Genomic DNA, 14,250 nt, shown 5'->3' with positions numbered 1-14,250 from the left:
CTCTTACTCACATATGGGTGCAGGGATGTCTCCTCATATGTCTTAATAAATACAGCCTTCATGTAGGTGAATCTCATCATTTTACGTATGTTGTGTGTGCAGGCACACATGCATAAATGTGTTAGAAGTGTTCACAAGTCTCCAGTAGTCAAATAGCCTATAAACTGCCTTAAAGTAATCCATCTGCAGTCAGTATGTTTTAACTGCAAGTGCTTGTATTAGCCCATATACTACTAGCTACTATTTTGCAAGTAAACACAAGATTATCACCATTAAAATGGTTTGTTTGGGCTGAAAAAGTCTTACTTTAGTAAGATAGAGAGAGAGCAAATCATGCTAAATGACTAAACACTTTTTTAACATTTAGAGAAGTGATGCGCCGATGTTAAGCGATTTGAAAAAAAAAAAAAAATATATATATATATAGGCAGATACCGATAGTTTTCCCCTTACCTTATTTTGTCATCAGATCACTGTTTTGCTTTGGAATTATGCTTTAAAAAAATATGTACAAATAGGTACAGAAGCTATTTAATTTTTCTAACAAACAATTTCCATTGAACATGATCTGTTGAACACATGACTGGCAACAAATATAAGAGAGGTACAATGAAATATTAAACCAAGATAGAAATTATATATATAAAAAAATTTAAAAAATTGTCCAATAAATATAGGTGGCCAATACAACGGTGTGTTCCTACTTTAGATGCATTTATTTGAGATTAGTAGTCATCCGATATTAGTTTTTCAATGGCCGATACTGATATGGAACAGGGTGACCTATGGCCGATATAATTCATATACGCATATACAAAGTACAGTTTAATGATAGTAAATGAAATGTACTCAAATTTGCTTGGAATTTACACAATTATTCTCCACAACATTTAATGAAAAATCACAAAAAATGTCAAATGAATCAGAAATGTATTATTATTTACTTGCAAGGCTGTTGGTTGATTTTTAAACAGACACAAGGGGAAGGTAACACTTCTGGCCAAGCAAACAGGGTTATCAGCCAGTGTGATGATCTCAAAATCCCCAAATATTGGCCATTATATTGGTCTATCACTATATGAGATTACTAAGTATTTATTTGTGAGACAAAAAAACAAGCAAACCAAACAATAGCTCATTTATGACTTTTCAATCCTGGTAATGATTTGATGCTAAGACATTTATCAGTTTGTCTTTATATCTCTCTCTGTTTGATACATCTGATATGTAGATATGTCACTTTCATGGTTTTCATTAGGCATTGCCTACTGACACCTAGCAATCGCTTTATTGCTGAAGGATAATTGCCTTGGGACTCTCAAGGATTAAAAAAAAATGTAGAGAACAAAACACTGATTACATAAACGCCAGTCTTTGTTATCTGAATTCGTCATATGTTTTGGTGACAATAACCGGCTTAACCTAGCCAAAACACATTGGCCACTGATTATACACAGCAATAGCGGGGCAGAATTGGCCCTATATATTTTGTCCGGGGGCCTGTACAAAAGCATTATTCCAAAGGATTTGTCCATATGTCTCACAAGCTTTTAAATAGTCCATTTCCATCTCATCGATTCTGACGTTTGTATGGCAACCTGCCAGCACCCTGCAAGTTGCCATGGTGAATCCACTGAGCTCAAGATAAAGATTCAGATCCATAATCAATAGATTGCAATTAGTTTGATGACCAGACGGCTGAACTTTTTCCTTTCATGTTAATGCTGTATTTCTTGGCATGGTAATTAGGAGATTGGCTCTCATAATCTGTGGGAGTGATATCAAGTAATGAGATTATGAATCAAAGATTAACTTGGATCTTTGGTGGATAACATACTAGGAGGAAATGACTGGTATTTGCTCATGAAGGTTGTTTTTGTATTAGCAAGTGACCTGTTAACCTCAATATGAACTCAATGTTGCAATGTTACAAAACTGTAATATGTACAAATGTTACACAAATTATTTTTTTAACATATTTGAATCAACTTGACTTCAAAGAAAAAAAGATAGATTTTTTAAGATTGAAATAGCTCCTTTAAGGTAACAACTACAGGTTCTCACTTAACAGTGTATATAATTAAGGATCATTGACAAATCAGGTTGTCATTTGCTGTGGCTGTGGCTCAGTTGGTAGAGCGGGTCGGCCACTAATCGCAGGTTTGGCGGATTGATTCCCGACCCACATGACTCCACATGCCAAGGTGTACTTAGGCAAGACACTGAACCCCAAGTTGCTCCCAATGACAGGCTAGCGCCTTGCATGGCTGCTCTGGCGGTTCAATTCCCGGCCCACATGACTCCACATGCCGAAGTGTTCTTAGGCAAGACACTGAACCTCACGTTGCTACCAATGACAGGCTAGCACCTTGCATGGCAGCTCTGCCATCATTGGTGTATGAGCGTGCATGTGAGTGTGTGAATGGGTGAATGAGACGCAGTGTAAAGCGCTTTGGCAACCGCTAAGGTTAAAAAAGGCGCTATATAAGTGCAGACCATTTACCATTCGTTTTATTTTATTTTATTCTATTTTATTATGCTGTCTCCGGATAGTTACACCACTTTTTTTTTTTTATCCCCTTTTCTCCTCAATTTGGAATGCCCAATTACCTCTACTTAGTAGGTGGCACGGTTACTCACCTCAATCCGGGTGGTGGAGGACACGTCTCAGGTGCCTCTGCTTCTGAGACAGTCAATCTGCGCATCTTATAACATGGCTCCTTGTGCATGACACCACGGAGACTCACAGCATGTGGAAGCTCATGCTACTCTTTGTAATCCATATACAACTTACCACATGCCCCATTGAGAGCAAGAACCACTAATCGCGACCACAAGGGTTTACACCAGGTGACTCTACATTCCTTAGCAACCGAGCCAATTTGGTTGCTTAAGAGACCTGGCTGAGTGAGTCACTCAGCACATACTGGATTCGAACTCGCAACTCTAGGTGTGGTAGTCAGCGTCAATACTCGCTGTGCTACCCAGGCTCCCGACTACACCACTTTTTTTTTCGCCATTTCCTTAAGCCCCAAGGAAAATAGCTAAATGACTTTGAACTCAGAAATTGAAAACATGTTCATTACAGTTGAGGTTTATTCAAAGCATTGTTATGTGTGAATTGCATTTTATTGTATTTTTAAATTACTTAATAGATCTGCTTTTGACTTACATTGACAGTGTTAAACATCTGTTTATCTATATAGCCACCTTTACAGTTCACACTTTATACCACCGTGCTGTCATGAGTGTCATGATGGCCAAGTGACTGATGCAACTTTGCAACTTTTTCATTTAGGCCGAACCTACACTTAAACCTTTAACACTATTCTTTTGCAAGCACTGTTATTCCTTTAGGAAATGCAAATCTAGTTGCTCTCTGCAATTTACACTACTTGATCAATATCATGACAGCCAAGATGGCATTTCCCTTTCACTGGAAACTAGTTTTGAGTGAGGCTGTCTATCAATAGACCCATTTTTAATTCAGTCTCTCCCTCTGTTTCCTCTCTCCTCTCATTTCAGTCCTGCAGGCAGGTCTTAATCCTTCTCTTTTTTTGTTGTTGTCTCTCTCTCTCTCTCTCTCTCTTCTGTTGGGCGGGTCATGAGGATCTGATCCTGCACATTCTTTTGGGGCTGTGTGAGCTTCACATGGTAACCAGTGAACCGCATTGTTAAAGAGCGAGAGAGAGATTATGTCAGCCATGCAAGTTATAACGTGAGTCTTCGCAAAGAAAGAAAGACGCAGCAGAACTGGCAACTGAATCTTGTGCTCTTCCTGTTTGGATGGACCTCTTGCGTTTGTTAGCAGGTGTTGAAATGTAGTTTAAATATTATGAGACTGTATACGTTTAAGAGGTTGACTAACAGAGATGGACTTGACTTTTAAAGGAATAGTTCCTTTAAAATAGCAATTCTGTCATTATTTACTCACTCTCATGTCATTCCAAACCCATATGCTTTTTTTTATAAAACACACAAAAGAGAACGTTTATGCTTCTGATACAGTCGCTTTGGGGAACAAAAATTGAAGTTGCTTTTCAATTAAAATCTCATTCAGATTCAGCCTGATCCCATGAAATTTACGTAACCATGGCAAAATTTTTGCAAAAACAAATTATCCGCTGTATCACACGTTTGACTGCAGTTTCCCTGTGAAATGTCCAGCTGGGGGCGCCAAAAGCGAGTAAAAAGATGTTGTAATCAGGAAAGGTTTTTAAGGTGAATTTTAGACGGATGTTTTAATGAGTAAAAGGTACCTCCCTAACCTAGCACTTTAGCCTAAATCTAACCAGTAGTGTTTTAAAATGTAAATGTGACATGAAAGGCACATTTACTGAAGTAACCACATCATATTGTGTCGCTTCTATGGCAGTTTCATTTTACTTTCACTTTCATTTCAAGCATCCTTGGCTGGGCTTGATCCTTGGTCTGCCGAGCCCAAAGGCCAAACCTCAGGTGAGCTACAGCACAAGCTAATCACATTGGAATAAGTGTGTAAATGTAGGTGGATCTGTAATACAAGCATTTAAATGTATCGTTTTCAAATGATACGTATGAGTAAAAGTGTTTCGATAGCGTAACATAGCTTTTTATGGTATTTGTACTTTTTAGAGGTATGAACATATGGAAAGAGCTGCATGAAAATGAAAGAACAACAGGTGAGTAAGTAATGGCAGACTTTTAATTTTTGGGGTGAACTGTTCCTTTAAAAATATGGTGGAGTAGCAAAGACACTTTATAAAACCCAAACTAATGTAGAGATGAAGTTTGTTTGTTTGTGTTTGTGTGTTTGTGTGTGTGTGTGTGTGTGTGTGTGTGTGTGTGTGTGTGTGTGTGTGTGTGTGTGTGTGTGTGTGTGTGTGTGTGTGTGTGAGCGTGTATTTATCACTTTGTGGGGACCAAATGTCCCCATAAGGATAGTAAAACCCGAAATGTTTGACCTTGTGGGGACATTTTGTCAGTCCCCATGAGGAAAACAGCTTATAAATCATACTAAATTATGTTTTTTGAAAATGTAAAAATGCAGAAAGTTTTCTGTGAGGTTTAGGTTTAGGGGTAGGGTTAGGTTTAGGGGATAGAATATAAAGTTTGTACAGTATAAAAACCATTATGTCTATGGAAAGTCCCCATAAAACATGGAAACCAAACATGTGTGTGTGTGTGTGTGTGTGTGTGTGTGTGTGTGTGTGTGTATGTGTGTGTTTAAGCTGTGTATCTGGTTTCTCCTCCTGAGTCTTGTTTCTCTCATTCCATCTCTCATCACTCCTCCCTTCTATTTACCCTCCTAATGAGGGGGGCTGTACCCCGGTGCTTTGATTGACAGCTCCACACTCCCCTGCTCTCCCCTCTTCTCCATTATCTTCATGTCCACACTCATGGCGAGTGTTTGGCTTTTACCCCCAGTCATCATGTCATGTAATCAAGGTAAATGTGGCATTTTTACTGCTTAACAGATCTAAAGTTCCAGTAGTCACCTTTCAAGTTCCACTATTTATTGCTCTATCTGTCTGTCTGTCTATCAAACAGATGTCTTTCATCTTTTCCTCAATGAGTGGGGATAATTCTTAACTTTGAATTGTTGATGCTAATTAAATGAAATTCAAATAAGCTACTCGTGAATACTGCCTCTTAATTTAACACACCAAGTTATTTATTTTTTCCAGACCATATAAGATGAGTTCTTTGAATAATGTTCAGTGTTCAGGATGGGTTTTGGGTGCCTATAGTACGTGTCTCAGATAATAGTCCTGATCTGAACTTTTATCTCTAAGCTGTCACATTTATTTGGATTTAAATTAGAAACTCTGAAATGAGATCAGCTGAAAAGGATTGCATTGGCGAGCCTGACGAGACTCTGATTCTGTTTTATTTTCCTTTGAACAAAAGCACAGATCAGTTTGTGAGCTCTCCTATAAGAGAAATGATGACTGCTGTGGCATGTTTATTCAGTCCAAATATTTCATTGGTTCCTTGTGTCTTCCCGATATCTGCACATTTATTTTTAAGTAGTTTCAAGTATTAACCTTAAATACTTAAATATATGTAACTGCACAAGTGGGTTATTATTCTGTGCAGTACATAACAAAAAGGTTGTTTGTTTGTTTTTTGCCTATTTTGGTGTGGCCAACACCATGACACCACTGGGGTTGAGAAGTCTTACACAGTATATGTGATTATTGCTTTTTACAACACTTGTTCTCTGGTGGTCTGGGCTCTGGTCTCCATTCTTTCACTGGGCTGTTCTTCAGAGTAGCTGAATAACTTTTAGATGGATTGACGTGGTTATTTCATGTGAACACACAACAAAGCAAACAAACATCTGAGACATGTCTGAGCTGAAGATGTGTCATTCATTATTTTATTTATAGTTCAGGAGAGATTTTAAGAGTCCAGAAACACTTTTTAAATGGCAATGTTAATTTCTCATGGAAAAAGAAATCATTTGATGTCATTCATAATTGAGATTAATCAGTTTGGCAGGTTTACACGCAGACACACCTTGAATTATCTTAAAAATCTCCTTGAAAAATTACATAATTTAAAAATTACAATTATGTTGTAAAAACTCAGCCTAAATATTTAAATTTAGAATTAAAATAAAATATTACCACTTTAATAAAACGTATTACTTTAATAAAATTAAAGTGGTAATAAATCAAGATATAAAGGAATTACCCAAAACAAAAAAATTTGAGGACTTTAAGAACATTTTAAACTTCTACTAACAACAAACACGCAGAAAAAAAATCCAGATTTGTTCAAGAAAACACCTTTATTTTTATTTTCGAGTTTCAACAGGACTACAACTCTGTACAAGAACTTCAACTAAACTAACTCAATTGACTTAAATGTATGTTATCAGTAATTCTATACAACACAAAAACAAGTCTAATTAAATTTAGAAAAGCAGCGTAAAATGAATAGTTAGTAAAATAAGTAGGCCTACCTAGTTCATATTCAAAAAGGCAGATTTACTCCAGGTTATGTTATCAAAGACCCGCACGGAAGGTTATACCTGCGGATCCACACATCAGGAACTCCAAAATCCAGGTGTTAAACCGAATCGTTTCTTTTCTCTTTTCTACCGAATCCCCAGTGAGTGGAGGTGAAAGATAAACCTGACCTGGTGCGCATGCTTTCTGACAACTCTGGGATTTACAGGGGATTTTATGCACCATCGTTTTAATAAGCACCGACAATTTACAAGAGGCTCGACAAACCGCCTCGCAAAAGAGACCAATCACACACACTCACACTCACACTCACACTCACACACTCGCTTTAGGCCGGCTGATCCCACGGCTTTACGGGTTTATTCAGCTCAGGAAACTATACTGAATTTTGGGATTACACATACCCCTCCGACAATAGGTTAGTGTCACTAGATATCTTGATTTTTTACAGGATCGATTCTCCCGTCTTTAACAGCTTTTCGTGCGTGCAAAGTTGAGAATTGTTCTAGAAATCCGTGCTGTGTTTTCAGCTTAAAAGCTGTAATGATATCTCATCTATCATCATTAACCTATAGCATGTCTTATATTGTAGGCTAATGTATTATAGTAAAGCATGCAAATACAGCGATTTCATATAACTAATCATTTAAATCTCTCTATGGACTTTTTCTCGTTTCTGTAGGCCTCAAAGTCCCTTTTTATGAAGAACAGGCTCTTAAATCTGGGTACAGTTGGACCCTCTATATAATTATAATAATAATAATAATAATAATAATAATAATAATAATAATAATGGAACCACACTTTTAAGTGAATTTAAAATGTGTTTATTTTTTTAATAAAATGAACAAAAATAAATAAAATAAAACAAAGGCGCGCATGTCTGACAAATAACAAACGTTTTAAATGTTCTCATAAAGGTATAGCCGACTTAAGAAAACTGTTTTACAGTTTACAGATTTAAAGAAACGGATTACTTCAAGAATTACATAACATCATTCAAATAGGAATATTCTTTGCATTGAAATTTAGAAGTTATTTATGCATGTTAACAATCTGCGCTCATAGATGTGGTCATTAAACATGACGTATTTTAATCAATTTACGAATTATATGAATTGACTTTTATTTTCCTACAGTGTGCTCAAACTAAGGCGCGAATTATATTCACGAAGTGTATTCAAACAGTTTATTTTCACATTCACAAGGCAGGTTAATATTCCGTCACAATCAAAAGGGGCGGAGTTAATAGGCGCTTCTCCTTCGTGATTGGCTAGACCAGTCGTCCGTACAGGCAGGCGAGACTTTTGATTGGCTGCGGTGGGCGGTTCCGCAGGTGACTTTTGCTCGGACAGGGCGTCAAGAAGGTGATCAATCTCAATCCGTCAGCATTGGCCGTCACTTAAACATTACGCGTGGATACCAACCTTCATGTAGGCTATTTAACTTTTTGGAGTGCGACTTGATAACAGAGTTTGTGCCGAAATTGGGAACTAGCTCTGAAGTTTGTGGCTAATTCGTTTCCTTCGATTCAAACAATCAGCTGGAGTCAAGAATTGTCACCAAAAGTGATTCTTGATGCTGTGGATTGTCTGTACGGATCTCAATGAAAAGAAGACATCAGAAGAACAAGAATAAACAGGTAAAGCAAACCAATCTGTAAATGTCATGGCAAGCAGTTTTAATTATCGAAATGTGGAGGTAGGTTAGCTGCAGAGTAAAGTCGTGTTTCTTTGTAAAGATATGCTGTAATAAAATAATACATTATTTGTAATAACTTTCGGAAATGTAAATTAAATAGAGCTTAGTTCAGAAGTACTTATTTTTTTTTAGCCGCTATCAATTGCGAGCAATATTGCATGTTGTTTTAGGAAAATAATTAAAGGCACATAGGCTAAAACAATTTTCGTTAGCTAAATATTCTTTTTTTTATTATTTATATTTTGTTTAAATTGGTTGTTCCGTTCAGGGCATAATTGCACAATTCCAGCCGGCCGGTGTGCATGTAGAGTTTGGGTCTGGCCCGCGCTATATAGCCTACAGTTTTGGGCCAGTTTCTATGTAAAATCCCGGGCCCATTTCTCTTCCCAGTCCACCCCTGGGGGATTTTGTCGTTTAATTAGTTGATAAAGTTTCTTCTGCAAAATGGAGTCCCCTCTGGGTCTAATCTAAATGGCTATGGAGAATAATTTGCACACTCACGGTCCATTTACATACAGTTAAACCTCGATTGTGTAATTACAGTGGAGTCTTTAGGCCCGTGTTGTCCTCAGCGTGGGATTAATGGGGCCATTCATAGGCATGAGGAGTGGAGAAAAAGCGCAACGTGTCATTTACAGAACTTTTGTCTTAATACATTTGTACTTTTGCCTAATTGAAGCGAAACAAAGTTTGGTCCTCCCAAATAATCCCAAAAGCGCATAAACCCACGAGTTTATCCGACATTCAGGGCCCTCTCTGAAATAAAACACCTCTTTATTCCCCAAAAATATTTTAAAGCTCGACTTTTTCGTTAAAACAGAATATTTCGAAAATAATTTGGTTGTTGTTGGTTTAGGTTAGTACTGTTGTTGTTAGTTGCATTTTTACTTTTTTATTATTATTATTATTATTTAAAGTTGCTAAAATGAAACACTGAACAACGCGTTATATTATCGCACACAAATAAAAAGCTATTTGTTACAAGTTAAACATAGCGTAATATGTAGGGCCACATGTATTTATTAAATCTACAAGATCATTTAGTCATTTATTCAGTAAGAAGGAGGCCTGGATCTGAATAAATAATGTAGTTTTTTCTTTTATGACTGATTTTTTTATATTTGAGCTTTTTAGACTTTTAAATGTGCTTTTTATAATGTTGTTACGTTTAAGCAATCATAAAGTAAATTACAGTATTTTGCACAAATCACAAGGTGAAGATAAACACTTTGCCTGGTTGTCTTAATAGGGCATGACATGTAAAGGCCTATTCGTGTTTGAAGCCCTTGTGAAGAGTGTAATAAGTGAAGAGATCATTTAAGGCAAGAAATTAGTCATATTTCCGACTGATCACATATAGTGACAAGAGGGCCGTTTTCCTTTAAGCATGACGTTTAATTTAATTAAGTTTTTAATATAAAAACAATTATAACAATTTCTGCATTATGTGATATAGCTCCAATTGCATGTAATTTTATAGCCTATATGTACCCTATACTTTTTAACTTATTAAAATAACATTGGCCTAAATTTTTGTGGTACTCTTTTTGGCAATTAAAAATAAATATGTGTGTGTGTGTGTGTAACAAAAGACATTTTTAATAATCGATTCTTGCTGCAGGTGTCTCACGGGATAAGAGGAATCCGAATTTTGCTGTTCGAGCGCGGTTCCCTCATAAACTCAAGCTACGATGATGTCATACCTCAAACAGGCCCCGTATGCCATGACCGGTCTGGGGCTCAGCGGGGCCACCATGGACCTCCTTCACCCTTCTGTAGGATACCCGGGTAAGCATGCATCATTGGAAGATAGACATTTAAACCATTTTTTTCATGCTGAGATTTTACACAAAAGAACATAGCAATACATTTTAGAAAAAAAAAAAAAATTCCTAAGGACCATCAAAGTACATTTAGGTCCCATGACATTTTATATCGATGCACAGCTATATTAATATGATTTCAAAGTTTTTTTTTTTTATCAAGTTATATTGCATTTGAAATGCCTCTGTGTAGCAAAACCATTCAAGTGTGAAAAAACCCAACGTTTTAGTAACTTCGGTTGTCTTCCCTGCTGCAGCAAATGCCCGAAAACAAAGAAGAGAGAGGACCACTTTCACTCGCACCCAGTTGGACATATTGGAGAATATGTTTGCCAGAACACGCTACCCGGACATTTTCATGCGCGAGGAAGTGGCACTGAAAATCAATTTGCCAGAGTCAAGAGTGCAGGTGAGCGTCCTTAAGCCTCTATTCTTGTCCAGTTCATAGTCATTTGAGTGGTTTAATGAGCAAACATGGTCAGGTTTCACATTTGCTTAAATGAGGTTCAGCCCTGCAATAATATACAGATGCACACACACACTGATTTCCATTTCAGTTGGAAAGTCTTAAAGTCCTAACATTAGCTCTTGGAACAGGTCATTATGGTGCAGAACTTCTGAGGGTTTGATTGTAGAACATGTATTGACAGGTGTGGTTTAAGAACAGAAGGGCAAAGTGTCGGCAACAACAGCAGAGCAGCAGCAGTTCGAAGATCCGTCCTGCTAAAAAGAAATCCTCTCCTTCCCGTGACAGCATGGGGTCAGAAAGCAGCGGCCACTTCACTCCTCCCGCGGTTTCCTGTAACAACACATCCTCCTCATCGTCCTCAGGCTCTAACCCCTCTGGTCTTAGTGGATTGGGTCTGATCAGCAGCTCTTCCACAGGAACAGCACCTGTCTCCTCCATCTGGAGTCCCGCTCCAGTCTCGCCTCTAGCCGCTCCACCCTCCCTCCCTGATATTTCCCCCCCAGCTAGTGCATCCTGCATGCAGAGGGCTATTTCAGGCAGTGGGGGTACCACAGGAGTGCCGTCATATCCCATGCCCTACAACCAGGCTCCCAGCTATGCCCAGGGCTACCCAACCTCGAACGCTGCCTCTTATTTTGGAGGCATGGACTGCAGCTCCTACTTGGCACCCATGCCTGGCCATGCCCACCACCCGCACGTCCATCACACACAGCTGAGCACTATGGCAGGCACCACTGCAGTGTCAGGCCACCACCCGCATCACCCTCAGCACATTGGGCAGAGCAGCGGGCACCCACACCCGCACCACCCTCACCAGGGCTACGGTGGTTCAGGGCTGCCTTTCAGCGCCACAGACTGTCTGGATTATAAAGATTACAAAGAGCAAGCTGCCGTGGCATCGTCATGGAAACTTAACTTCAGCTCTGCAGCGGCAGACCTCTTGGACTACAAAGACCAGGCAGCCTGGCGTTTTCAGGTATTGTAAGGACTGTTTTAAAGACTGGTAAAGATTGCTTGTTTGTTTTCCGTCTGAGAAGTTCATCCCACAACAATACAGACTACGTTGGACACCACAGGGTGCTGGAAGATGACATTGTGAGGTGACTTTCTGTGCCAAGCTTTTCCACCTTTCAGGGGAATGACTCAGAAGAGCTATGGGCACAAATACCAAAGTTTCTTTAAGAAAATAAAAACTATTCCTCAAGAAACATTCGTTGTGTTCCCCAAACATTTAGATGGGTTGTTCATTGTCTTAATTGGACCGACAAGAATATTTCTTTAGAAATGTCTAAAGTAATCATGCACTCCCTGGCATGACGCACTGAATGAATGAGGTTTCAAATAATGAAGGCAATAATAATTTTATATAATTTTCTTTACAGGGGACAAGGTAGCACCTGTGAGATGTTAAAACAAATTTGCATTTGTGTTCATTTAATAAATATAAGCTTAAAATTGAGCCAATTTGTTTTTAATTTCAAAAGTGTCAAGTTGAAAATAAAGACTTTTGAGACTGTGTATTTTTTTTATATATTATTTTTATTTATTTAAATCTAACACATTTGACCTGTTCAAGGAATATTCTAGGTTCAAAACAAGTTAAGCTCAATCGACAACATTTGTGGCATTTTTGATTTCCAAGATGATTTCAATTTGTCATTCTTTTTCGTTAAAAAGCAAAAATTAAAATTAAGAAATCGGGTTATGTTGAGGCACTTATAACGGAAGTAAATGGGGCCAATCCGTAAACATTAAAATACTCACTGTTTCAAAAGTATAGCCACAAGACATACACAATATGCCTGTTAACATGATTTTAGTGTAATAACATAATTTAATAACCTTTTCTGTATGAAGTTAGAGGCCTATTCAATTTTACAACTTTGTTGCCATGACAACGTAACGCTATAAACCCTGTAACCCCGCAAAAAACGTTCCAAACAAAGAACTTCAACTGATAAAAACGCGTAACGAGACACTTGCGTTCTATTCCATTTCTGACACTGCTAGTTATTTTCAAGCGCAAGGACGCGTTCGGTGTGAACGGCCCCTGAGGCTAAAAACTAATAGGCGATTTGGCGGAATATTGCTAATTCCAATCATTAATAGCCTACACATAACAAACAATGCATAATGTAATAAATGTATTTATTGAACGTTGATGCATTTTTTTTTTTTATTGCTGTTGCTGCCGTTTCATTTGCAAAATCACTGTCACTTATGCAATCACAATTTAAAGTCATATCCGTTTTATGACATTTCATAAACAACTCTCACTATTATCACAATAAAACGTAACAGAACGTCTAAAAGTGTAAAAAAAAAAAATTAAAAAAGAATTCATAAAAATAAAAACAAGCGTGTCCCGTCCAGCGAATTGCTTGTGTTCATCAGAATACAATCTGTTTAAATAAATGAACGAATAAAACAGTTAGTTTTGGCTTGAACTAAACGGTGGCTCATGCTCAATATGACAAACAGAAAAGCTCGCAAATCATTCAAACATAATTAAGTCATATCAACACGCGGATGCGCACGTATTGGCATTCGGACAAGTGATTATGTTCTCATAGAGAACCGCGAATTTATTTATCCAACGAAAAAACGACAAATCACGAATTTAATTAACAGCTACCTCAGGCTCCTTGCGATGCAGCTGGGTAAATAGGGTTGCACAAATGGGACGCCGGTGTTTGCTTGTTTGCCCAGTGGAATCCCGCTGTGTTGGTTGGAACTGCATGGCGTAAACATCGCGGGATTTGGTACAAATACATCAAACAAACTCAACTAATCTCTGAGCACATGCTCTTGTCTGGTTAAACAGGACCGAAGTAACCCAAACACCTGTTTTTACCATATAACATAATCTCCCTTTCATTTACACATGTGTAATTCTGCATAATATTCCCATTGGGCACCATATGGCCTCTGAACTTTGCTTCAGAAACTAAATTATACATTGGACATCAACTGGTGAACCACACGGTATCAAATTAGTTTATCATATGAAGGCAAACAAAAATCTCCTTTTGGAATTGATTAATATTAATATTACTACATTGGCCCAACAATACCTGTGTAAAATGATTTACATGACGCAGACTGAATAAGAAAATTGTTGCTTTCATAGTCCTGCATTATGCTCCAAATCTTTGGTTGCACAATAAACCACATATGGGGTTTCATTCATTGTTGACTCTTGTAGGCTCTATGTCTGTGATGTCATAGTAAGGAAAGACTAGAACGTTTGTAAACATTCTGTAAATCGATTTTAAAAACTATCGGCCCATTAGGCTAATCT

At 37.8% G+C, this 14,250-nt stretch overlaps 1 protein-coding gene across 1 annotated transcript; it reads left to right on the top strand.

The window, feature by feature from the left end:
• Positions 1 to 8,363: 8,363 nt before the first annotated feature.
• LOC127651283 (homeobox protein OTX1 A-like) lies at positions 8,364 to 12,458 on the top strand. Its single transcript, XM_052137042.1, has 4 exons — positions 8,364 to 8,598; positions 10,279 to 10,445; positions 10,738 to 10,889; positions 11,131 to 12,458. Exons 2-4 carry the CDS (start codon positions 10,349 to 10,351, stop codon positions 11,932 to 11,934), a joined length of 1,053 nt encoding a protein of 350 aa, XP_051993002.1. The 5' UTR covers positions 8,364 to 8,598; positions 10,279 to 10,348; the 3' UTR covers positions 11,935 to 12,458.
• The last annotated feature ends 1,792 nt before the right edge of the window (positions 12,459 to 14,250 follow it).

Source organism: Xyrauchen texanus, chromosome 11 (genome assembly GCF_025860055.1).
Source record: "Xyrauchen texanus isolate HMW12.3.18 chromosome 11, RBS_HiC_50CHRs, whole genome shotgun sequence".
NCBI lineage: Eukaryota > Metazoa > Chordata > Actinopteri > Cypriniformes > Catostomidae > Xyrauchen > Xyrauchen texanus.
Note: the sequence above shows the minus strand (reverse complement) of the source record. Positions and strands in the feature narration are given on the sequence as shown.

What these genes read in the sequence shown, in the direction of transcription:
- LOC127651283 (XM_052137042.1), top strand. Translation starts at nt 10,349, where the DNA reads ATGATGTCATACCTCAAACAGGCCCCGTATGCCATGACCGGTCTGGGG. An exon ending in CCCTTCTGTAGGATACCCGG is followed by an intron (nt 10,446 to 10,737) that starts GTAAGCATGCAT and finishes TCCCTGCTGCAG; the next exon opens with CAAATGCCCGAAAACAAAGA. An exon ending in TGCCAGAGTCAAGAGTGCAG is followed by an intron (nt 10,890 to 11,130) that starts GTGAGCGTCCTT and finishes ATGTATTGACAG; the next exon opens with GTGTGGTTTAAGAACAGAAG.